The sequence below is a fragment of the Gopherus flavomarginatus genome, chromosome 1 (genome assembly GCF_025201925.1).
Source record: "Gopherus flavomarginatus isolate rGopFla2 chromosome 1, rGopFla2.mat.asm, whole genome shotgun sequence".
Classification (NCBI taxonomy): Eukaryota; Metazoa; Chordata; order Testudines; family Testudinidae; genus Gopherus; species Gopherus flavomarginatus.
The window spans coordinates 353,311,792-353,338,656 of record NC_066617.1 but is presented as its reverse complement, the minus strand read 5'-3'; the positions used below and the strand labels follow the sequence as shown (position 1 = coordinate 353,338,656).

The 26,865-nt window shown below is 41.6% G+C and overlaps 1 protein-coding gene across 14 annotated transcripts in view; it reads right to left on the bottom strand.

The window, feature by feature from the left end:
• DLG2 (discs large MAGUK scaffold protein 2) overlaps positions 1–26,865 on the bottom strand; it is a 1,579,821-nt gene that overhangs the window by 9,246 nt on the left and 1,543,710 nt on the right. For 9 of the 14 annotated variants that reach the window (XM_050940534.1, XM_050940523.1, XM_050940577.1 and 6 more), the window contains 5 exons: positions 20,266–20,365; positions 5,666–5,716; positions 3,818–3,919; positions 2,612–2,784; positions 56–165 (listed from right to left, as the gene is read on the bottom strand). In XM_050940534.1, the coding sequence (XP_050796491.1) occupies positions 56–165; positions 2,612–2,784; positions 3,818–3,919; positions 5,666–5,716; positions 20,266–20,365 (536 nt within the window). Of the gene's footprint in view, positions 1–55; positions 166–2,611; positions 2,785–3,817; positions 3,920–5,665; positions 5,717–15,198; positions 15,241–19,228; positions 19,275–20,265; positions 20,366–26,865 lie in introns of all 14 variants that reach the window. The other 5 variants (XM_050940658.1, XM_050940627.1, XM_050940587.1 and 2 more) reach the window with 2 other exon arrangements.

The window sequence follows — 26,865 nt, the reverse complement described above, 5'->3', positions numbered from 1 at the left end:
TGCTGTGCCTTCTGAGACAGCAGTCAAAAACTAGCCTAGAGGATTATATACTTACATTAGTGGCTCCAATGATTTAGGTTTAATGAAGATAGCAATGGGGTAGAGTTGCGCAGCTTGTAACCGTTTAATAGCATTTCCTGATACATCAAGTATACAGTGCTTGCCCTGTTGGAAACAGATGAGGATGTATTTATTTCCACAGTGTTTATTGCAAATCAACCAAGAGAAAGGAAGGAAGCCTAAAATGGAGTATTCCAGGAAACAAACATTACCAACTCACCAAAAGAAGGCTAGACTCCAGGGCACTTACTCGGCTGTTTACTTCCACAATATTTCTTTTGCTTTGATGCCAGTATAAGAAATAAATTGAAGACGTGGAAGACAACTTTATCAGTTTTGGAGGATCAACTAGGATGAACTTAAAGATGGGAGGGGGGATTTTATGTGGACATCAGCAAATCTTGTTCCTAAGAATAACAGCATGCCCTTGTACTTGAGGTACAGAGCAGAAAGTCAGGAGATCTGGGGTCAGTTCCTAGTTTTGACATAGACTTCCTGTGTGACTTGGGCAAGTCACTTAACCTTTTTGTGCCTCATTTTTCATATCTGTGAAATGGGGCTAATAATACTTACCTCTTGGGGTGTCTCTAAGGTATCGTGACACATTTTGTGTTATATATTGTTGTAATACTCAGCATTTATAAAACACTTTTCATCTTCAACTGCTTTACAAAGATTAACTATTTAAATAATCTGGATACTACCCTATGAGGTAGGTGTGCATTAGTCTCACTTTACAGGTAGAGAAACTGAGACACAGAGGTGAAATGACTTGGCCAGGGCCACAGGGAGAGCCTGCCTCAGAGATGGGATTAGAACTCAAGAGTCCCAGGCACCTAATCCTGTCCTTAAAATCACATCCTTTTTCCAAGGTCAGAGAAATATCATGGAGATGTATGCTGACTGAAAGGTAGGAAGGGTGTTTTGCTATCCGTATTACTGTGATGTATGTTCTTGGATGCATGGTACCACATCTGGAATAGAAAGAACTCCAGACATGCTGACTGGTTTGAATGTTATCCAAAGGCAATGCTCCTGGGATTGAAGACGAGTGCAGAGAAATTCCACATCTCCAGGCATTGTGGGTTATTTAGCATACTTTGGCCACGGCAGGCATTCAAATAGTACTCATTGGCACTTAGCCTGAATTTAATTATATTCTTGTTGCATCTAGATGTTAAAGTGAAAGGGATGACACGAAATTAAACTTCGCAGAGAAGAATGTCACTTTTGGTCAAGAGCACTAGTGCATGCATACCCTTCACTACATACTGAAAATGGTCTTGTGTATCCTTAGGAGGACAAAGACCGTCCCTTCCAATCTCAGCTTAACTCTGAGTCTACTGAGAAGAAACTTTGTACCTTTAAAACAAAAGGAGAGAGTGTCCTGATGGTATCTAATAGTTTGGCCTTTGAAGAGGTGGGATAGGGCTAGCTAGCCTTCCCCCAAAGAGGAGAAAAGGGAGGAAGTTTAAATAAATAACATTTATTTACTATTATCCCTTCCATGAAGTAACTCATGTACTACTGGACCCTGGACAAGAGAGAAATGTGCTCCCTGCTCTTAACTTCTACCTAACTCTCAGTATTACCACACTGGGGGCAAATCTGCTCATGGTCACACGCTGGTGTAAATCCAGAGTAATTATATTGACTGCCATGGACTTACATCAGTGTAAAAGTCAGAGCAGAATCTAGACCAATTAGAGTCTTGCACCTGTCTTCAATGGGCGCAAGCTTAGGTGTATAATCCCCAGTCAATCTTTTCATTACATTTCTAGCTCTCTTTTCTCTTCCTCATTAAGTTTCCCCCTTATTCTGTCAAACTCAATCCCAGCTGGACTGGCCCCCTTCATGGCTAGGTTCTTTATTTTCAGAGCGATTCTAATATCCATAAAGCTGTAAGAAAATAGTGGATTTTATTGCTATAAGAGCAACTTGTAGCAGACACTGCAACTTTTTGCTGCAAATTTCAGCCTTTGGATGCTGCTGCTGCTGCTGGGGGCAGGGATCGTCTCTCTGCAGCTGCACATGCCTCTGCCCCTCACTGAGATGAGGAACAGCCTGGCTTACAATGGCAGCCCTGTGTTGTGAGCCTGCGCACCAGGTCACAGTGTCACTCACTCAGATTTGACCAAGCTTCCCCCCTACTGAAATGAGGCCCAGCAGCCTAGCCCAGCAGGGAGTTGCAATGCAGGGGGAGGAAGAGCCTATGCTTCTCCCAACACTGGGATGGGGATGCCTGGTCCAGGCACTTCTGCCTGCTCCTGGCTGCAATGGCAACTCTCTCCTGGGAAATTTGGGGGCTTGGAAGGGGGTCTGCATGTGTTGTAGAGTTGCAGTTTTGGTGTGACCACAACTTTAGCAAACCCATGACCACAACTTTTAAACAAACAAACAAACAAAAATCACAACTTGTTTGCAGCCTTAAATATCCATAATTTTGAGGACACTATTTTGAAGATATCTTATATATTTACAGACGTCTAAAAGGCTGTGGTGGTACAAAACAGGCTGTGTTGCAAGTGCAGTAAAAATGGATGCCACCTACCCGTTCTGCTACGAATCTCACAGACTGCACACTAGTCCCATATAAATTATCATTGTACTGCCCAGCTTCTATAAATTTGTGCTCCTGGATATCCTTTTCCATTTGTTCCCTCGAAGTGACAAAATGATAATCTCTCCCATCCACTTCATAGTCACGCTTCGGTCTTGTGGTATCTGCACAGACCAACAAAAGACGGGAAAATTAGGATGTTTGTAGGCACTTTTCTCACAAAAAAGATACTATTTAACAGAGACTACTCCTGGCCAAATTCAGATCTGGTGTAAGCAGGTGCAGCTCATAAGTGCTTCCAGCATTTTCAACAATGGGCGCAGGTAAAAATGTCCCCCTCATCCCACGATAAGACCCAAGTCCTAGGGGAGAGTGAGGTCAGAGAGAGAGAGGCTGAATGACTGGGAAATGCATCCAATATGCTTTCTAATTGATGGGGAGCTTAGGAGCCAGAGCTCCCTGGGAGCCTGCCTGAGCTGGCTCCCAGAGCTTCCAGGGTCCTTGGCATCTCACCTGGTGGAGGACAAGGTGGGGGAATCCAGGCTCCCACCAGGCACAAAGCCAGGAATCCCAGACTCCGTGGGTGGCCTGCTCCCCAGCTGGCTGACTTCCTGGTCCGCCCTAGTGGGTGGGCAGGCAAAGTGCTTTGCTCCCCATCTCCCTGGACTACAAAAGAAGCTAGCATCTGGTTCCCTGTCTGGCTTGCTTTCCTTGCTACCTGGCTCCATATCTTCCTGGCTGGCTTCCTGGGCTGCTCTTGGGTAGGCTGCTCAGCTCTCTAGCTTCCTGGGTGGCCGACTCTGTGTGCAGGTGGGCTGCCTGGCTCCCTGCCAGGTGAGGTGGCTGGAAATGTCTATTTGGGGTCTTCCAAAATGGATTTTTACAAACATTTGTGTTCTGTGGGAAATTTTGCATTTCTGACTTTTTGTTTCCCCATTTGGAACAATTTTTTCCCCCAGAAATGTGAAGTTTCCCATGGGACAGAAATTCCATTTCCTGCACAGCTTCTACAAAACTGTGAATCTCAGCTCGATCTTGGCTAGGAGTTTTACATCTCAATTACAGATTTTAAAAATTGCTTTTGAGAAATACGATCACATAAAATAAATATTGACAATGCTTTTGCATTGTATGCATGACATCAAAGAACATAACAACTGTTACAGAATTCAGGAGTAGGTAGAAAAGTGTACTTACGTGGTACACATGATCCAAACTTATCAGGGAATTCAGATATCAAATCATCATTGAGCCGATCTTTTATAGGACCCAAAATAATAACGGGTCTGGTGTAATTAACTGAACAACAGAAAGGAAAGTGATATTCAGATGAAGATTATAACTTTTCTTTATTTTGACAGTAACATCAAATATGTACACTAGCTCACAAAACTGATTTATAGCTCATAGGTGCGGATTGAAGTTTTGGAAGATTTTAGATGCTCATTTACAGTAATAAATCTATTTTTGTTGCACATGAGAGAGGAGCTATTTTGTACCCAAGGTGCTATTCCAGAGCTCTCAGCTGGAGTAGACCTTTGCAGCCAATGGCCTGCTCTACTCATAGCCTGATGATACATAATAACTATCTTTGACAAGGCGGGCAGCAGTATGCAGGGTATGCGTAGCTACACACGGCAGTGAAAAGCGGGCTGCGTCCACACCGTGGTGTGTAGCTACTCCTGGCAGTGAAAGGCTCCGGCAGGGGGAAGGCATCTGGAAAAATCTCCAGCAGTGTGAAGCTGCCAGGGCCTTTCCCTACTGCCTCTCTCCTGCAGAGCCTTTTCCCTGTAGCTGGGAGTCAGCAGAACAGGACACTGCTACAAATAGCAATGTAGAGAGAGGAGACACTGCTTGGGCATATAGGGAACTGTGGAGGTTCAGGCAGGTCTTTACTCACATAAGCAGTGCCTCATTGTCTACACTACTATTTATGCCTGTGCTAGAGGGTGGGCAGTGTATGTTCTTTACATGCCACCATAAGGTGTGTGCAGTGCAGATGTACCATACAGACAAGGCTTTAGCCCTATAGTTTTATAATTTTACAGACTGGCATTGTGCAGGACAACCTGCCATGGGTAGAGGCTTATACTTTTCTCGTGAAGCTGAGAAAATGCACAAACACTCAGTACCATATTCAGTAATGATGGCTACACCACAGCAGCTGCACCTGTGCCGCTGTAGCGCTTCTGGTGAAGATGCCATAAGCCAAGGGACAGTGCTCTCTTGCCGGATTAATAACTCCTGCCTCTCTGAGAAGCGGTAGCTATGTTGAAGGGAGAAGCTCTCCTGCCAACTGGCACTTTAGGTTGGTGTAATTTACGTCACTCAGGGGTATGGATTATTCACACGCCCTATGCCACGTGAATTATACCAAAGTAATTTGGAATGTAGACATAGCCTAAATTTATTTATTAGTAGAAGCCACCCTCCAGCCCCAGGGACCAGAATAGTGTGGGGAGACATCACAGGGCAATAGACCCCATGGGGTTGTCCCCCCACCTTCCATGTGTCGACAGCAGGCCAAGTAGACTTTGGAAAAGAACCCGCAGGGAGGAGCTAGCTGGTGATAGAAGCCAGCAGAGGGGCTGCAGAAAGCAGCTGAAGCAGGGACTGAAGGACACCAGTGAGGGCATCTGTTTGCTTCCTGCAGTTTGTACTCTGAAGGGACTCCCCCTTGTGGTGACTAGGTGTTTGTTCCAGCCCCTCCTGCCTTCGAACTCATGGTCACCAGCCCCCTCCCCTCTCCTTTGTCTTTCCCTCTAGCTAATCCTCTCCCAACAAATCTCACCAAAAGGATTTAAGAAAGTCAAACCAATAAATAAATAAAAATCCAAGCACTAACATGACGGCTGCTGCCATTGCCTATTGTATCCCTTTCCTTACACTCTGTCTGGCTTGTTTATTTAGACGGGTACGCTCTTTGGGCAAGGACGGTCTCTTATTCTGTTTGAACAGAGCCTGACCCAACAGGGCCCAGTTCTCAGCTGGCCCCTTGGCATGATAAATAATAATGGTAATAATAGACCAGCAGGTGAAACTTACTTTCCTGTCTTGTGACAGGTTCATAGGATAGGATGCAGTCTTCCTGTCCCCCTGAGAAGAAAGAAAATAAATGAAAGCTGACAAGCAGCACGTCACATATTAAAGATTTATGAATTGCTCCATACAGAAGTCAGATAACGGTCAGTATTCCTCTCCTGCACTGCTGTAACCTGAACCATTCCAAAGTCCCTCACGATTTCATGGCAACTTTCCCCCGTATTTGCTTAACTAGTCAATGCTGAAGTTGTGCTTTTTCAATATACAACCAGGGTGGAGCTGTGGCAATGAAGCTTCTTTTATAGATTCATTAGCAATGCCTGTTCATGAGACTAGGGCAGGAATTCAACAGATAATTTGTTGCATGGCAGCTTATTACGAGGCCTCCTTAAATCCCACTGGAAGAAGTTTCCCGTTATGGTCCTTTTATGCTGCTGCAGGATATATTCCAGGTCTTGCTGATTTATGCCAAGGCCACATCAGCCCCAAAGTAGCACACAATAGGTGAGCACAAAACTGGCTGATAGCCATCTGAGCCCCCTCTCCCTCTGGGCTGAGAGGTTTATGTTGCACCTTGCAGAGAAGCAGCACAAAAATCTCACCCCATGTGTTGATATATTTGGGGCACTACAACTAGATTTGGTCACACAAATCAAACTGTGGCTGGTTAGGCTGACATATGGTATCATCACTAGGGACAGTTCCCATTTGGCACAATCACTCCTGCTTATGCGTAAACCCCATACATTCAGGGCCAGATTATACTTGGCCCTGTATCTATCTAGCTGAGGTATTTCTATGACCTCCCTATTACCATAGCATCTGAGCACCTCACCATCCTCAACGTACTCATTCGCACACCTTCCTGTGAGGTAGGGAAGTGGTGTCATCTCCACTTAACAGCTGGGGAACAGAGGCACAGAATGGCCAAGTGACTTGACCAAGGTCACACAAGAAGTCTGTGGCAGCACAAGGAATAGAGGCTGTACTCAGAATACACAGGCTAACACCCTAAGCCCTGGACCCTTCCCCTCGAGAGGGGACAGAAAACTCTTGAATCTCTAAGTACTAGGCACAATCCCAACTTTTCCTCTCCGTGGCCCCAGTCCAGTAAAGCAGTGAAACACGTGCTTAAATTTGGGGCAAACTTCATTTTAGTCCCAAAGTTAACACTACTCTACACAAATGTGGTGCTCCCCTCACTTTTATGGTGATAAATCAGAAATGCAAAATTGAGGTTATAGAGAGAGGTAGTTACACTAGCTGAAAGAATCCCTTGACTGCATCAGTTTCTTGCATGAGTAATTTGTGTCCCCCTCTCATTTTGGGTCTTTGTCATACATTAGATCTATTGGGCCTTGGCAGGCTGAGACATATAGTTTGAGCTGCGGGCAGTTTAAATGATGATTTTTCAATTGGTTTATTGCCTAGCTATGACACAGCCTCCACTTCCCTGCTCTAACAGGGATTTAGTTTCATAAAACAATTCAGAGACCAATTTAGAAATGGGCTAATAGTAGGTTTGAAAAGAACTATTGATTTCACCGACCAGGCATGCCTTCATTTCACCTGCCTGTACTCAAGAGGGCCTGCATTGCCTTCCATTATGTCGCATCAACAAATACAGGAAAGCTTGTGCCTGTGTCAAGGAAAACTTTAGGAAAAAAGCAAACCCATTCTGACAATTGTTTTAAAGTCCCTGAGGTGTCTTTAGACCATAAGCTGCTCTACAGCCTAATGTGCCAAGCTCCTCAACAGCCTAATGTTCATTTTGGGTATAGATTTATAACCAATGAAAATAAGCAGCTGCAGGTTTTATTGTCCATTTCACCCAGGGGCTAGAGTAGCCATGTGTCCACATCATAAAAGTGCTACTATCATCCTTGGTGGTGGTATCAGCAGAGAATGAAGTGGGCTTTGGAGAAAAACAACCCTCTCATCTCATAGTGACCCCCCCGACAGGGCTGGCTCCAGGCCCCAGCATGCCAAGCGCGTGCTTGGGGCAGCATGCCGCAAGGGGCGCTCTGCTGCTCACCAGGAGGACAGCAGATGGCTCCGGTGGACCTCCCGCAGGTGTACCTGCGGAGGGTCCGCTGGTCCCACGGCTCCGGTGGAGCATCCGCAGGCACGCCTGCAGGAGGTCCACCGGAGCTGTGGGACCGGCGATCGGCAGAGCGCCCCCCGCGGCGTGCCGCCATGCTTGGGGCGGCGAAATGGCTAGAGCCGGCCCTGCCCCCTGATGCATCATTCTGGCCAAACTCAAGTTAATGGCCAAATTCATGTTGAATTCGGTGGAGTCAGGGTTTCATCTATTGACTCAGGAAGGTACTTGGGCTTGTGAGCAGTCCCTTTGAGGTCAATGGAACTACCCAGCTGCCTTCAGCTTGGTGCCTTCCTGAACTGGGTAGGACCAGAGATAGGTTCCTCAAGATCAGGGCTGAAGGCCACTGGGCATGTCAGTTGGGAAGCTGACACCACTTTCCTTAGTGTACTTGTTGTGTGGATAGTGGGTTTCAGTCAGCAGGCACATTACATGAGAATTAAATTCCTTAAAAGTTGGGTGGAAGACAAAATATCACATAAATCTTGTAGGTGTTCAAGGGCGGATGTGCACTTCAATTGTAACCAGACGGTAGCTTGTGATAATGCCTAATGAATCAATACTAAGGGACTCTGAGTCTGTCTTTAAAGTATTTAGCATAACAAACAGCTATGGAATTAAGCAATAATGGAAACACTATAAACTTGCAATGGCTTTCAGATGTGATATACTGAGTGAAATGCAGTAGGGCAGAGGGCTTTATTTACCATTTAACTAAGCCACATCACCCACATAAATGTCATGGCATCTTTTGCTGGCCCTATTCTTATGGAACAGTCTTACATAATTTAATAGAAAATGACAACCTTTCGGTAGGTTTTTAGAACCATCCCATATACATTAAGACAGAATTATATCCTTGCTATAGAATTCTATAGGATGGTTTAAATAAAAAACAGTAGAAAGGATCTCATTCTCTGTCAAACAATGGTCACAGAATCCTATTCACTTTCTTAAGACCCCTATTGCTTCAATCACCTACATTTTATAGGCATTTTCTACCAATGTGTGCACTGGGGTGAATTTCAGCCATTAAGACTAAAAAATAAGTGAAGAACAACTTGGAGGGAGGTTGTTATAACTCACAGGCGCTAGACCTGGATGTTGCAACCCCTAGGAGGTCACAAATAGATTTCAGAGAGTTGCCTCCACTCGCCCTTTCTTTATGGGTAAATGGCAGGTGGGTCACCAAAACATTTTTCTGTTATAACTTGGGGTCACAGAATGGAAAAGGTGAGAACCACAATCACTGATTTAATGGACTGTGCATGGGAGAGCTATAAAGGGAATCCACTAGCAAGAAGGCAGATTGTGTTCATTAAGTAATAATTAAGTAGTATTAAGCAAACAATTAAAATATAATTTAACTTAAAAGCACAGTGAGGTTTAATGTTAATAAAAAGTGCTGGATTGACAGAGGTGGGGTCCCTCTACTTATCATTTTATTACTACACCTGTAGAAAACACAGATCTGGACCAAAACTGGAACCTTTCATTTGCACCTTTTCTAATTTTTGAACCTGCCCCTGAAGATTTGGTTCCAAGTTAGAGCCAAAAACAGAGAGGGCCAGTTATCCTGTCCTGCTCCATTTTAGTAACTATACAAATCACTTGAGTTATACTCACATGGTTTATGGTATCTCCAGAAACCAATTATAGCCTCTTAATTCATAGTCTTGTTTTATTTATATCTTCTGCTTCAGGTAGGCACTATACGCCTCCAGCAAAAAAATCCCTTCCATGGTATCTGTATTTACGTAATAGTACAATGCTTCTACTCAGATTATGACATTTTTCTATTGCGGCAGTTACAAAAAAGTTGGGATTAGGGATAAGAGTATGATCCATATACAGAAATTCACAGCTATGTGAGAATTAATGTAAGATTTACAAGTAGTCTGTGACTATTACACGTGGTGCAGTTCATGGTGACATTTATAAACAAACTTCAATAGAAGGACAAAGCAAACTGTGCTGGGGATAACATTATAGTGGCCCTCTGCATGGTGTAATCCTTAACAATTAGGCTCACCTGATAACCAAACAGAACAAGGATACTTTAATCTTTTTCCACCTATAGAAGGCTCATAATATTAATTATGGCCTTGGTTACATACAGAGGGTAAACTATGCTCCTTAATGAGCTTCCTCTCCCCTGCAAGTTTTAGTTAAATGTTGCCTCCTTAGTTAATTAGTGAAATTATGCAATTAGGCTAAATAGATTTAGTAAAGCATATACAATTTCTGGTGGCTGCTGTAAAAACCTTTATTGAATTGTGTATAAAAGAGCTATTAAAATTCACAGCCATTTTAAAATAATCTTTTGGAAAACAAAAAGAGATCAGTCTACATCTGCAATGAGTGCCTCCATACTTGGTTTGAACAAAATCAAAATGGTTTGAGTCACAGGGTTCCTCAGACATACCTGAAACTTGGAAATTGTGTTTGATTAGATCATTCAAAAGTTGCTTGATGGATATTAATCAGGGCCGGCTCTCGACACAAGCATTCCAAGCATGTGCTTGGGGTGGCACTTCTCAAGGGGCGGCATTCTGGCCCTTTGGGGGAGGCTCTTTTCAAGGGGTGACACGCCAGCTTTTTTTTTTTTTTTTGCATGGGGCAGCAAAAAAACCTGGAGCCGGCTCTGATACTAATTACAATAATAACTTGCTTCTAGACCAGGACTTTATATGCCAAATTACTGCTCAGAGGCTGACTTCTTTTTTGTAAAGTGGACCCAATTCTATCTTCAAATGTTAGATCAATGGGACTAGTAAGTAACTGAGGACAATTGGTCCTCACACCTTTTTTTTTAGAGTTCCAGTTATGTTATATAAGCTATTGCAAAAGAGTTAATAATTCTCTCTCTATGGAACAAGGTAATTGCAAGACTGGTCAAAAATTTTCTGTGTCATGCTGTTTTTTGACAGAAAATTGGGTTTTTGCTTAAATGAATTTTTTTGTGTAAAATGCTCCTGCTTTCCATGGAAAATTTCAATTTTCTTGTCAGAGAAACCAAACACCCACAAATGAAATACCTTTGCTGAAAACTAAAATATTTTGGTATTCCAGTTTTCCACAGAAACAAATACAATTTTTGACCACCTCTATTAATCACGCTAAAGGGTCCCGCCTGGACACCATTAAGAAGATTTCATTGCCAAACTTTCACAATTGCATAGATGCTTTGGAATGGTTCTAAGCGTGACCAAGTAATAAAAGATTTTGAACACTAGCCACGAACAGTGTCTTTTCACTGATTGCTCCTCGTGAGAAGCAAAAGTAAAAAATCCATAAAGCAGTAGCCAGAATCCTACTAGAAAAATGCAGAACATCATGACTCAGATTGTGGGGAATGATCTGTCCTGTTCAATGGGGAAAAATGTGAAAATCTTGCAGGAACTCCACTCCTCCCCCATGCACTTGCCACTCACTTCTTTTTCTAAATCTCACAGTTTCCTTAATCTCTGTTTTCTATACAGGGTGTGACATGCTGATTGTGTCTGGGAGGTAGAATGTGGTGGGGCAGACCTCCTCATTTCTGTTTCATTTGATTGGCTAACAGTAGGGAATGGGTGTGCTATAACATATGCAACGCAAACAGCAATGCAGTGCCATTGCGCTCTCCAGCAATTTTCTGTGTGCTCCTCATATATTTGCAGTCTCCAGCTCTGCTTCCCCTCTCTCTCTTAGCAGTTTCATTTTACCACCTGGCAACTTAGAGCCAGACAAGCTGGCATGTCAGCACCTATCTTACTTCATATTGGTAAAGTAACTTGCACATCCTGTCTGATCTTACAAACATCTGGCTTCTCAGATTCCCCCTCTAAATCACAATGGCAGTCCTGTTGAGGAGCTTGTTTACAACATAGTTGGCTTCAAATGCAGCTAAAGCAAAGTTCTAGTGGTGGGGCTGGGTCCCCCAAGAATCCAGACTCCAGTGGCAAGAACAGAATTATTCATTGTGTGAGACTTTTTGTCCACTGGGAATTTGCTTTTCCCTTCAACCAGCTTGTAGGCGTGTGCTCGTAGGATTGAACATTTCCTAGTTTAGATTATATGTAAAATTTTCAGAACTGCCTATGTGAATGATGAGCCAACCCCATTGATCTTCTATGAGACGTCACTTAGATGCTTTTGAAAACTTTACCCTCTGTCATTTTGCTCTGAAATGGCATCTAAATTTCTTCTTTATCCCCAGCAGACTCCTATTTCTACTCTTTACCCTTCTTCATTTCTCCTCATGAGTCCCAGCCTTCTGAAAATCAGGCCCTTTATGGTGTTATAAGTTGTGCTCCCCAAATCACACCAAATGGATATTTTCCTGGGTTTCTTATGCTTTTCTATGGTTTGGGCACTTGACTAGAGGACAGCTTGACGTGGCAATTTAAGGTAACTGGATTTGGTATCAAAGATGGGAAGGGCTGCTGCTGAAGACCAAGAGTGGCAATGGCCTGATACAGATTACCCTCATTCCAGGTAATCTGTGCCATAAGTGATGGTCCTCTGCCTCCTACCAGTGTTGAATGTGCTAGAGCCTCTGCATATGAGCTGCTCTACAATGTGTCCTGAGGATGCCTGGATAAATTTGAACTGGAGTTCTTCAGACTGATGGTTGCCCTGGAAGCCTTGGAGCTGTAAAGAGCTGTGCCAACTATATCTGAGGCTATGGCAAGCCTAGGCTGCATAGGAATCTAATGGCTAAACTACAGCATTTCAAATCAGAGGAAGATAAACATTTGGATGCACTAGGAGCCCTGGCCTGGACAACCACACAGTCCCTTCAAGGAGCATTTAGACATCGTGGTCACTGGTACCTTATGCACAGTTGTTATTTAGCAACAAGTTGATGTGGCTTTCTGCACTGTCGTAGAAACCTCCATTTATCTCTGCTTTAAATGTTTCCCAATTGTTTCTGCACTTGTTTTGGGGATTGGCCTCATTTGGCTGCTGCATTGTGGGAAGCTGGGGCTCCTTCAACCTGAATCTGATGACTACTTCCAATTGCACAACAAAAGACACTTGAGGCAGGCTTCTGTGCACCAGCACACGAAGTCAGAAGCACGGATTGAAATAACATCATTAAAGTTCCCGTGAAAGCTTGTATTTGTCTCTGGTCACCCTGCCTCGATGATGTCATTGGCACTGTGTCCTGTATGTGCCCCTTCCCGCACCTGCTTGTGATTCGTCTCTGTCTCGGTAGCCATAATTTACTTAGAGGATGTTTGCTGAAGGCAACTGAGGAGTGGGGAAGGAAGAACCTTTCGGTGTTAGTGGATGGACTCGAGAGCCAGGTAGAAACAGACTGAATGAGACCCAGAAGAAAGTTTCCATGGGAGTGTGCTACGTTGGTTTGTCATGGCCATTTAGCATTTGTATACCAGTCAGGCTGCAGCAGACTACCCCTGTGTGGGTCATTTCCAAAGTTTGGGTGTCAAAGCTGCTGGCCACCCAGGGCTGGGTGGCTATGTCCCCAGCTGCGTATGTTAGTGAATGATTAGCATGTGCAAATTGGCCCTGTGGACACAAAACCCTCAATTGTACGGCCTGTTGCTCTTGGCAGCCTGTCAGGATTGCTTCATCTACTGCTTGATAGCAAAGCCGATCCCACAGAGGGCTGAGAACACTCCCCTCATTACCACAGTTGTGGGAAAGACCAGCCCTGAACCCCCTGTCATCTGGGGTGGCCCCAGCCAACATTATGCAGTCTGGATGCCTTCAGGGCAAGATGGGTCCTACCCACCTCACCCAGGACAGAGGGGAAATGTAACTTTGCAGAGAACACTTGCATGGCTCCTGCCTCCTTCTCCCCATTAACCACCCCACACCCTGCCTGCCCCTCTCTTTCACCCCTAAACCCGCACTTATGACAAGCAGCTACATAACCCACATCGAGCTAGCTAGTAACCCTAGCTCATGAGGCAATTTTGGAAATAGATTATATGCGCCAGCCCCTAAAGCCACAGCTACAATCCAATCCATTTGCACACATCTTCCTGTATCAACACATGCCACCTGTTCAAACACCCATCTGGAAGCCCCATGTGCTCTCCCACTTGCACTCTGGAATAAGCACATGCCTGAGTATTTGCACCCATGCAAATCTTGGAAAATTTAACCTTAACGAACTTGCCCAAGGCTATACAGAAAGTCTGGGACAGAAGCAGAAAAAGAAGCTGGGCCTCTTGAGTCCCAGCCTTGTGCCTTGGTCACAAGAGCATCACTCCTTCTCCAACAGAGGACACAGCAAATATTAAACTGGATTTAAAGGATTTCTTCTGCAGTTTCAATGTGCCTACAATTTTCCTGTAGCTCTGGCAATTGCTTTCCAGGGAATCATTTTCACTACAGGAGAATAAATCTAGTCTTCCATTTCTGAATGGTGTAAAAAAATCTACTTTGCTGAAACAAAGCAGTGTTTATTAACAGTAACTGACTGCTAAGCACTATATCAAGACCAGTAACTATGTGGTTTAAGACCATGGTAACCTTAATGTATACAGGTACTTAACCCAAGACAAGTGCTCTGTGACTGGTGAACAACTGCATATGCTAAGCAAATGGCTTGATGCAATCAAATAAACAGAGAGAGACTTGGAGCGTAACCTAACGTTTTGGTTATCTTTTCTCATACAGACAGTCATGTCACATTTTAATTACTCATTTCGTGCTTTTTTCACGACTTTTGGAAAAATGTTTTAACATCACCTGAATATTTCAGTATCATTAATACATCCGGGGGAGTGAGGTGATGCAAACAATCCCCATTAATCCCGCAATCTGATTCACACAAATGGACTCCACGCCCAAGATTTCAATGGGACTTTGGCACAGTGTAGTGGTCCCTCTCCATGGCTCAAATTGCATGATCATGGCCTCAATTTGAAAGGAATCTTTGAGATTTGGGGTATAGTTTCCAAAGGCCTAAGGCCCATCCTATGTTTCTCAAGGTGCAATCTGCACTTAAGAAATTGGCCCCCGGAAAATAATCTGCATCTTCAAATCAGAGAACTTGCACCTTGACTTCTCTATTTGCAACTCAGGTGCAGAAGTGCTAATGCAAATTGCAGCTGCACAAGGGAGGCTGTGCTTTTGCGAATTTGGCCATGAAAATGCTGAGCCATCCCTACTGAGATTTTACCCAACAGTACTCAAGAAATCTACATTTTAGTAAACCTGCCCAAAGTCAGCTTTGGTTTCATTTCCCAGAAAGCGTTCAAATTAACGAAACTCACGCTCGTTAGCTGCATAAGGGACACCATTTCTCTTTTACAGTTTCGTTCTCAAAATCGGGTTAGAATTTTGCATTTCAAGCCATTTGCTCCAATAATAATAATCATCTTTCTTTGAAGTTAAAAAAGAGCAGCAAGGAGAGAAAAACAAAACAAAACAAGCAATGCAACATAAAGAGCCCCAAACAAAAGCAATAACTTACTGCAGCTACTTTCGCTATCGCTGGCATTAGAGGAAACATGTTCTGCAAGAACAGTACAGCAAATTAAAGAATATAACCAAGCACCACGAAGCAGCTAGAACATAAAAGATCTGCCACATTCATGCAAAGGTGAGTGTTCAGAGTGGAAGTAAAATCAGTGCAGCAGCTCCATCTGAAAATCTCAGCTAACTCATACCAATAAGATGAAAGCTTTATCTCTTGGTATATCAAGCAGGGGGGTACACACCTGTGGCTAGCAATGTCTCTGGCAGTGGCACTTCTTTCCCTTGATGAATTGTATAAAGGGGTAGTGACATCTCAAACATCTGCATGCCAAAATACATGGCAGTCCATTCACACGTCCCTAGACTTACAGGCTAATTATGCAAAGACCTGGGTGTTTAGACAGATTATTCTTAATTATGAATAATGTGTATAATTAATGCATAGGAACTGTTCTCATTACAGTTAGAGCTCTTCTTCCACTGTTTGTGCCGGTCATTAGTCATTGTGCAAGGTACCTTAGTCAGGGTTTGCCAATCAATGAGTTTTACCATATGTTTTATTTTGATTTAGGTAAAGTTCGCCATAAAGCAATAATACCAGTTATGAAAATAACAGGGCTTATCAGAACCTTTTTCAGACAGTACTGGCAGTTACCAAGCTTAATGCCCTCCAGATTTGGGCTGGGGGAGGGAGAATCATTGTTAGAAGCAGCCTGGCTGCAATCATAGGAGTTACCATCAGGGTGCTGACCTGCGGTCTAACTAGTCCAGTATCCTGTCTCCAATACTGGCTCCTTCAGCGAAAAGTGCAAGAAACCCCATAACAATACCTACTCCCCCTGGAGACCTCAACACTGTCTTCCAGAAATATCTTGACTGCCTGGACCAAGGGGAGGGAAACAGTGTCTGGAAGGGTTAGGAGTGGGACCGAAAGGGGTGGTTTATGAAGGGGCAGTTGGCAGGACTAATGTTTTTTCCTTTGTGCTTTTGGAATGAGGCCACCATCCAGGTAGCTCTGGGCAGGTACCACTGGAAGTCAATAAGGGCATGAAGAACTTTGCATAAGCTTATCAGATGTGGAAGCTGGGGTGTCTATGGTCATCCAAGGCCTCTGAGGTCAGATGGGGTTAATCTTTTGGTCATGAGTTCAGACATTCAAACATGGCAGGGAAAATCCATTGGTCAGAACATGCAAGATGGCAGCCAACTGGAACTGCCTCCCAACTTGCAGGTGGCCCACAGCCCTCCCAGATGCATCTAAAAAGGTCCTGGTCACAGTTCATGCTTTTTTATCTGCTAATGCTCACTTAATAGGGTGGAGGGATAGGAGATAGAGATGAGTCCCCACCCCAAAATTGGTAAAAAGTTAATATAGACCCCTCTGCGGGACTCAATTTCATTCTCAATTCAGACAACACCATTAAGGGTAGTTTCCTCTTTCTAAAGATGCCAGCTCCTAGCAGAAGTACAGGGTACAATTGGCATAATGATCTGTAGTCACTAATTTTGGGTGGCTCCATTTCTGGTGTCCAGTTGAACAGATGTATTGACTTAATTCAGCTGGTGTGTTAGATGCAAAGTCCTATATGTGTCTACAGTTGGGCACCAAAAAACCGAGCCACCCAAAATGAGAGGCCACTTTTGAACATTTGGGCCACGATGCCTACACAGCTGCATGGGCTCCTCTGCCATTGGAGTTTATATTGTTAAGCTACTGATCATGTAGCTTTGGACCACTTTTTCCAAGACACATCATCATCTGCATATCTCCTTGGCAAAGTCTCCAGAGCACAAACAAATTACTGGTAAAGACTGTAGGAGTTGTCAAATATTTCTGTATTTTGCGTTGTTGATGGCCAGGTCTGGGCAGCTGTTGGCTTTTACAGGATCATGCCTTGCTGTGGATAGAGCCACAAGGACGTCAAAGGAAGACTCCACAGGCTGAGTTCCTACCCCATCATATATGAGTGGGGTTGGGGTACTGAAAGTCAGTGGGCAGGGGGCATGGCTGGCAAATATCCAGAGGTCCTCAAACTGGGGTATCCATGCAGAGGTGAGGCATGGAAAGGCCTAGCTCCTCCGCAATACTCCTTGGGCTCCTCTCTAAACTCATGCTGTCACTGCCTGCCCACTTGCAGCTGGCCCATCCCACCCACTAAAGGGAGGCAACTCACAGGAGTTAATACTTCCCAGAGAGAGAGCAACAGCAGAATCAGCATTCATGGCCAAGGTTGTTTCTCCATGGGCCTGTCAAGCAACAATACCATGGAGAGCACCCTGCCTCCTCCGCAGTGTACCATGCCCTCCTCCAAATACACACAACTGTCCATGTCCAGAGTGGTACTGCAGGAAAGGGGGAGGGCGTGGGGGAAGGGATGATAATTAAAAACAATCATGGAAAACATTGGTTTTAGGGTTTAGTAAAAGGTTCATTTTTACATTTGGAGCAAAATTTATCCTGATGATATCTCTTTAAAACATATACTTACAGACTTGTAGCACTACTCGTAGTAGTAGTAGAAGTTGTTGTTGTTAACATGTGTGGTATCAAATTGATGTTTTACAAAGAAACACGAAGTCCTCTATTAACCAATAATCTATAGCCCGTCATAAGGCTGTGTGCCATTAAAAATAATGTGTTGGTTTAATATACATGATACATGTACTATCGGGTTGGGGCTGCAGGGATCTAGAATTGTGCTAATAGTTGAAAACTAGCTTCAGTATTAACAATGGAGAAAGTCAGCAAATAGTTTGCGAGCACAATAAAATGGTATGTTAGGCAGAGCTATCTGTTTCTGGGCAGAGGTATTCAATAGGGCTTTATCTAATCAGATGGACTCTGGTTCATTTTATGCAATGCAGAGAAGGTGCTACATGCATTGCTATCATGCTTTCCGTAAGCTATTCAGTCATGGCAAATTCAAAATTCTGCACATCATCCAGAAAACTAGCATTGTATAACTCTCCCTCTGCTCTTCAAGAGACAAAGTTTTCACCTTTAAAAGGGAAAGTCAACCATTATATATCTTAACATGTCAATTAAAAAAACCCAGGCATTTAATAATCTTTTAAAATGTGTGCATGAACGTGCATTTTTGTAACCAAAATCACATAAAGAACAATAGGTGATGCATTGGTAACATTCACATACATTATGCCTCAATTAAGAAAAAGAATAAAATAAGCATTGAAGGAAGAAAACAGCCAATACACATGTAAGTAGTATTATTATGCTGAACTTATTCAGGGCTGGATACAGCATACTAATGTAGTTAAGTACATGGAGTTCAGTTGCAAATAATTTATTTCATTCTATGCAATTTCTCTAGAAATAAATTACAGGAAACAAATGATTTTTTGAAGAATCATCTGACAAAATGCTGCATATTCTATAATACCAATTCCTGAGGTAGGATCACCACATACCAGAAAAAGAAATTGCTAATGTATAGTGACAAAGGATTGGTCGCTAATGGTGTCACAGATTTAAAATTAGTTATGGAGAAGGTTATGCCTTTTCTCGCCTGCAAATAGTTTCTTCCATTAACAGCAACGTACTAAAATACAATCTGGCAAAGTAACAAAAACACTCCCATGCAAAAAGCTGAAAATGCAGAAGCGGCAGTATAAAATAATTTTCTATTGATCTTCTCGAGATGTTTAACTTTCCCTTCACATCAAGATGGATTGCTGCTCAAAGGCACATTCTAGGCAGCAGTACAAGTTCTAGGTATGCTACTGTCTACAGAACTGCCATGATGAGAACAAAAACATACTGTCAGAAACAAAAGGTGTTATTACATCAGGAGTAAAAGTCTCTGTTTGATACACTGTATGTTATTTAATATTGTCATGCAGAACAAAACAATTGAAACATTTTTGGTGCATTCACAGCTGGGTAACAAATAAAACTCTATCTTGTGCATGCTGGGAATGGAAGGTCCTCAGAGAAGGAACAAAAGCCAAAACAAAAACAGAACACAAAAAAAAAAAAGTTGAAGTGACCATTCCTGGGAACTTACTCAGAGTCTTTGTTCCATAACCGTCGTCACCTAATCCGGGGATGTCCTGCACGGAAGTCCCCAGAGAGAGCAATGAGAAAGGAAGAACAGCCGCAGAAGAGGAAGGAAGAAGTCAGTGGAGTTGAAATGGATACTACCATGACTGACCATGCAGATGGAGCAATCTGGATCCCTGCTTTCTCTTTTTGAAACATCTTTAAGCCCATATTCCACAGTACTGTTCCCCAATGAAAAAGACAGTGACCATTATGTACTCTGCTGCTACAGTTAAAGAAAACCAAAACCAAAAAACCAAAGAATCCTTAGCGGATCAATTTGCAGGGAGAGAATATTAAGGGGGAGGGGCCAAATTTCTTCTGGTATAACACGAGCATACACATTACATTATTCTGGATACTCAGAATATATAACATAGGCATGCAGTGAGTGACCAGATTCTATTCAGAGGATTATCATTGTTTTAACTTTACTTTTTGAAATTAGAAGAAAACTGATGAGAAATAGAAAAAGTCACTGTGTGGTTTTCAGTTCAGGATTAAAACACTCAACAAAGTCATCAATTGTAATCAAGAAGGAGATTAGAGCCATCTAGATTAAGTCCAAAAAGCAGTAGGCACAAAAATGATACTGGAATGTTTAGGGCTTTTTTTAAACCAAAAATAAAATTAATGTAATAATTTAGGAGAAATTGATTTTACATCAGTTTGGGCCAGTTCTGAATTCAAACATTTTATGTAGGAAAGAACTGGATTTAAAACAACAAAAATAATCAGCAACATTTATGAAAAAGGGAAGAAATTTATACACTGAACTCTTCCAGCCAGAAGCCAAGGTCACTGCTTTATCTTATCTGAAAAGGATGTTTCAATGGAAGGGAGCACCAGCTGGATCCAGACTGCAATCATACATTGGTCACAGTAGTAATACCTCACCTGCCTGCCTTTGCTATTTGTATGCCTAGATGTGTGGGGTACCGGTGTCATGCGTGTCACCCATTTTTGTGCTGCATGTGACATCATCTCCAAGAGGTTACTTACGTTCTGGATCACTTGTTTCCTGCTCACTCTGCTCCTTGTTCTTGTAGAATGGGAATTTTCGTGAAAAGATGAAGTTCTTTTTACGCTTGTCATTGAATGACTGTGAAGGAGAAAAGGCATGGGGCAAAAACAGGGACGTCTAATTGTTGTCACATTCATGCTGACAAAACAACTAGTTTGTAAAAGTGGAGAGAACTGTAGTGACTCCAACCAGTCAAAACCAAGTGGTTGAAAAGAATCAGAAATGATTTTCAATAGGGACTGCAGTTTAAAGGACATAATGTCTTGAAGACTGATCAGTTTTATTACAGATGGGCTCAAGCCACAAACTTCAAATCCAGATTTTGACACTCCAAAGCTTGGGGTTGTTCCAATAAAGGGTTTTGGTTCAGCCCATTAAACATTTGGATCCAAATATGGTCATGGATTCTGATGTCTCCCTCCCCTCCCATCCAAATTTCAGGGATACTTGGATCTGGAGTTCTGGTTTAGCCCTCTCCAGTGCATGTCACTTGACAAGTGCTGAGCACCTGCCACTCAAATTGGAGTCAAAGGCAATTGTGAGTGGGTCAGTGTATCTCAAGATCAGACCAGTGATCTTTAATCATAGTAAATTCTACCCAGAATTAATTCACTGTCTAGAAGAGAGTAGGCTGTAAAGGAGAAATCGAGGAGATCCATGGATTCACTTCCAGTAGACATGCAAGTTGAACTCTGTGCCAATTAAAAATACATATTTATTTTTGGTAGCTGTTTCAAGATCCTTAATAAGTGGTTTATTCCCCCCCCTACTTTTGAAATTCAAAGACTTGTTCGAGTAATCAAAGGGACAATACTTTCATTTTCATTTGAACACTATAGTCATTCATTAGGCTTGATGCGTATAGTTTCAGTTTTATATAATCTAGTCACTGAATTCTGCTGCTGTACAATATTTCTTAGCAAATTCAGCTGCATATCCTGCCATAACTCCGCATATGGCGAGTTAATACTTAGGTGAATGGGCTTTTTGTGTGAAAAAAGGTGTTATTTTTGTAGACAGCCTCATCACATTATATTAAATTGTAACAGGATATAGGCATTAGGCATTCAGAGCCAACTTCTTCTCATCTCACTTAGGCAATTAATTCAATTTCTTTGAGACTGTTTGCATGAATAAAGGAACAAGGATTTGGTCCCAAATATACAAGGAAATAAGTTTAGTGGCTGATAATATAATTTGTTACGTTAATAGCATAGAAAGTGTTCTAGAATATGACAGATTTCTAAAAGATGTGAAGTCAAAAATTTTAACATTTAAAAAACCTATGAAAACAGGTATTTTACTTGTGTCACAAAAGTTTCATGCCACTTTTACATTTCAAGCATATTTAAACTTTAGTAACTGAAAACAAAAGAAAAAAATACACGTAGAATAAATGATCCATGAATGTCTTTCAGAATATGCAAACATTCAACCTGAAATTAATGTAGATGTCATGCACAAGTAATACAGACAGCATGCAAATTCAAAACAATGCAAACATGAAACAAAGCCAGGGACTAAAAATATGGACATGACAGATTATAGTAATTGATGGGTGAAAACAGGGTCGACATGCAAATTACATCACATCAATGGCCTGCAGGGTAGAATGGAAATTAAAATGTGTTTTCTGTGATCACTTCTTTTATCTTTCCAACGCAAGGAATGTAATATGTTAACATTTCCTGGGGTATGAAAATGTTGTTTGTCATGATTAATCTGAGTTTGACATAATAATATACAAGGATCACACTTTTAAAGAAAAAAATTATATATACACAATAATCCCTCAAAAACCAAAGTGGTCGAAAATTATAGTCATTTCTATACCAAATGCCTTTTCAGTTTGGAATTAAAGAGAAGGTTATCAAATTGGTACATAAATATGCTGTGGTCCATAGCAACATTAAGACAAATCACCATTCTAGTTCACGTTTATAAATGATATCCTCTCTATGAAAATTATTTCCCTCAAGCAATCTATAGCGAAAACTGCAACAAGTACATTTCAACCAGAAAAGTGTTGTTATTTTGTACTTCTTATGCAATATTGCATGGGACAGCTAGAAGATCATTCTTAGCATATTCAATTATTAGAAAAGGCTGCTTTTTCACAGAGAAAGAAAGTGTGGAGTTCACAAATTTCCTGGCTTAAAATTCTTAGTATGATATTAATTAGGCACACACCTTGCTTTCTGGCTCCAAGACAAGACAGCAGTATAACAAATGTGCTATCCTGCTATCCACTCTCCCTTAACCAAATGCCCATTGTGTGTCCGGCTGCACAGTATCAGATTTAATACCTTCCATGTTGTGACAGATATTCAAATAACTGTTCCAGGATAATACTATGTATTTTTTGGCCTTAAAGAATTTCCCTGTTTTTTTGTGTCAATAACATTTCTATAATCAATGTGTTTTTCTCTATAAGGAGCAGTAAAACATGTTATTTACAAATTTTCTTAACACATTCATGTAAAGCTAAACAAAACATCTAATTTTTAACTTAGTAGTTGCTGATAAGCATTGCAAAATCCAGCTGGACATTACTCTGACAGCTGTGTATCAAGAGAGATCATCCTGTTTTAGAAAAACCCTTCCCACTACTCAACTAAATCATTTTTGAATTCAGGTGTCTTTGCTAACAAGTTTGATTCTGTATTCTTTGTGTAATGTATCTATACTGTATTGGAATGAGAGACACGGTCCTGATGGAGTCTAGCTTCTGTATCTTTTTCAGGGTACTTTTGTAGATGGGAAAAGCTTTCTTTTAAAGTGATGCCTGAAAAGCCATTGTGGCTTCCTAGCACATTCAAAATGCTTTCTTCAGCTAGTTCATTCAACCACGCTGATAGATCCCACAGCACTTAAAAGTCACATTGGTAACAGGGAGTGGCTTTTAGAGTTGGAACACATAATCAATGTCACCTTTTTCCACCATGTTATAACAATGGTTTACCTTTACCTGACAATCTGAAACTGCTTTGCAAACATTAAGCCTTGGGAAATCCCTCAGAGATAGAAGCATTATTATACTCATTTTACAGGGTCCTGTGGCTAGAACAGTAGTCTGGGCTCTGGGAGACACAGATTCAATTTTCCACACCTCTGTGCAACACAGTCATACTGACATAATTTGATAGCGCTGATCAAGCCTAAGACTGAATTTTGGGTTAGAACAGGCTCAGATCAAGGTAAATCTGCCTGTGAACTTTGAGATTTGGATATTGGGACACAAAGAAAAAGTACAAACCAGATCAAAATACCCCTTGCTGCTCAGTTTCACTAGATGAGAGTAAATTTTGTTTAATACTTAGAAATGTATATTTTTGTTTCTATTTTTAACATTTATAAATATTTATATCAATATTTGTTTAGTGACAAACCAACCAATAAAATTTTTAATGCCGCTTATTATTCAGGAAACGTAATTTTAATCCCTAATAAAATAGAACAAGCACAAAAAAATCACCAAAGAGCTACAGGCTAATTAAATCATGAGAGATAAGCAACATGGGTTTTAAAAGGACCGTCTTGCCAGACAATTTGATGACAAATTTGGATTCATTTACAAAATGAGTGAATGAAGCCACTGCTGCAGGTGTTGTATATTTAGATTTCAGCATGTGATTTAGTATCTTACAAAAATTTACTCTTAAAATTCACTCATTGGTTCAGATGTGAACACTGCCTTATGGACTGAAAATTGGCTGAAGGCTCAAAAAGAAAGTGTAGTGATAAAGGGCAAAGTATCAAACCGGAGGTAGTGTTCCCTTGGACTCTGCTGGGATGGGTAATGTTATTCTTATTTATTACTGACGTTACGGGTAGCTCCTGAAGCCAGTGCCCCATTGGGCCAGGTGCTGAATCTCCCTCATTGCCTCTGCAGTGAATTCATCACAATGGCCGTATCTTTCTTGAGTGCTCCTTTAACAGCTTGATCATCCAGTGGCCCCACTGATTGTTTAGCAGGCTTCCGGCTTCTGATGTACTTAATATTTTTGCTGCTAGTTTTTGAGTCATTGGCTAGTTACTTTTCAAATTCTTTTTTGACCTGTCTAATTATACGTTTATACTTGACTTGCTAGAGTTTATGCCCCTTTCTGTTTTCCTCAGTGGGATTTAACTTCCAATTTTTAAAGGTGCCTTTTTGCCTCTAACCACTTCTTTTACTTTGTTGTTTAGCCATGGTGGTATTTTTTGGTCTGCTGTCTTTTTAAATTTGGGGTATACATTTAATCTGAGCCTCTATTATGTTGTTTTAAAAAAGTCTCCATGAAGCTTGCAGGCATTTCGCTTTTGGGACTGTACTTTTTAATTTCTGTTTAATTAGCTTCCCCATGTTTGTGTAGTTCCCCTTTCTGAAGTTAAATTCTACTGCAGTGGGCTTCTTTGGTATGTCCGCCACCCCAAGCATGTTAAACTTAATTATATTATGGTCGCTATTACCAAGTGGTTCAGCTATATTCATCTCTTGGACCAGATCCTGGGCTCCACTTAGGACTAAATCAAGAGCTCCTTTTGTGGGTTCCAGTTTTATGGTGTCAAGAAACATCATCTCTGCATCCCGTCCTGAGGTGATATGTACCCAGTCAATATGGGGATAGTTGAAATTGAGTTTTCTAGTTTTACAGCCTCTCTAACTTCCCTGCGCATTTCACAGTCACTATCACCATCTGCTATATTCTTATCATTGAAGCATGGAAGATTCTATGGCTCAGTTTAGGTCATTTAAGATTTTTACTATATTTGACTTATGCTTTCTTTCACATATAGTGCCACTCCCCAACCTGCACAACCGATTCTGTCATTCCTATACATTTTGTACCCAGGTATTACTGTGTCCCATTGATTATCATCATTCCACCAAGTTTATGTGATGCCTATTATATCAATATACTAATTTAATACCAGGCACTCAAGTTCACCCATCTAAGTATTTAGACTTCTAGTATTTGCACAGAAGCACTTACAAAATTTGTCACTTTTTAGCTGTCTGCCATTATGTGATGTAACTGAATGGGACTCTTTTTCATTTGACTGTTTCTCATCAGATCCCAGCTGTACTTTATCACCTTCCATCCCTTCCTCTTACTAGGACATAGAGAATCTCCATTAATAGGTCCTTCCCTAAGGGATGTCTCTGTCTGAACCGTGTGCTCTCCCACACCTGTTCTCTTTCCCCCAGCCCTAGTTTAAAAACTCCTCTATGACCTTTTTAATTTTACCTGCCAGCAATCAGGTTCCATTTTGGTTTAGGTGGAGCCCATTCTTCCTGTATAGAATCCTCCTTTCCCAAAAGGTTCCCCAGCTCCTAATAAATCTATATCCTGCAAACACTCAAGCACTTATCTCTACACAGGTGAGCACCCCATTGAGTTTCATAGGACTATCATCTATATAAAGTTACTCACAGTGCGTAAGAGTTTGCAGCACCAGGACCTAAATATTCATATCTTGGTTAAATGACAAGCAACGTAGGACATCATCTTACAAGTATCTGAAGGATGCGAACAACAAAGATGAAAAGGATTTTTCAGTGTGGGAACAGCAAAAAAGAGTAATGGGATGAAATACAGAAAGGGGAAAATTAGACTCAATACAAGGAAAACATTTCTTGATAGTGAAATCAATTAGAATGTGGAATAGTCTCCCCCAAAGGAAGTGGAGAAATCTAGAATCACTTTGCACATTTAAAACAAATCTAATAATAATAAATACTCTGGGGAATAACACTGCACTTGAATGAGAGAGGGGGAGAGGAAAAAACTAGATGATCTACTAGAAATTGGAGCAGAAAAAGGCCTAAGACTCTGTAATTAACTACCCATACAGCCATCATGAACTTGGGCTCCATTCCAGCTCAAGCTCCGAGTTAGACTATCTGAGTCACTGCACTAAGTAATATGGTCACCATGTAGTTTTCTTTTTTATGGTGCTCTCTACTGCTACAAAATTTAATTGGCATTATTAAAAAAATGATTTTTGTTTTGGCAATATTGTGCCAAGCAGATTGGATAATTTGTTTCAAGGGAAATATGTAGATGGCTTTTTAGTGGCATTCTATGCTTGGGTGCACCATGGAGATGTCTCCCTGTAATGCCATAATTATGAGCAATGAGTCTGTTTTGTCACAAAGCACCAGCAGTTAAATTTGTGTGCATATAATGAGAAAACATTGGCATGCTGCTTGCTTGTGTGTGCTCATGGCACTTATATCTTGCAGTATCTACTAGAAAACTTTGTTTCAACTTACTTTTAGTTTGGTTTTGGTCAGATGTTTTCCTAGCTCTTTTTCATAATTCCCGATGATCAGAAAAGCATTGATTTGCAGTTGAATATTGGTTGTTCCTTAGACTTGCAACTGAAGTTTATGGCATTGATTTCCATTACTCAATATTTTCAGTTAATCTGATCCACTGGACATGTTATTAGCCATGCGTGCTTTTGCACAGAAACTGCTTCTCCCCAGCCTTGCACTTTGAGTTCATCATTTACTACCACTACACTTAAGGGTTTAAACCAATTTTTAACTATTAGAGCTCAGGGTCAGGTAGGGGTGTGTGTGTGTGTGT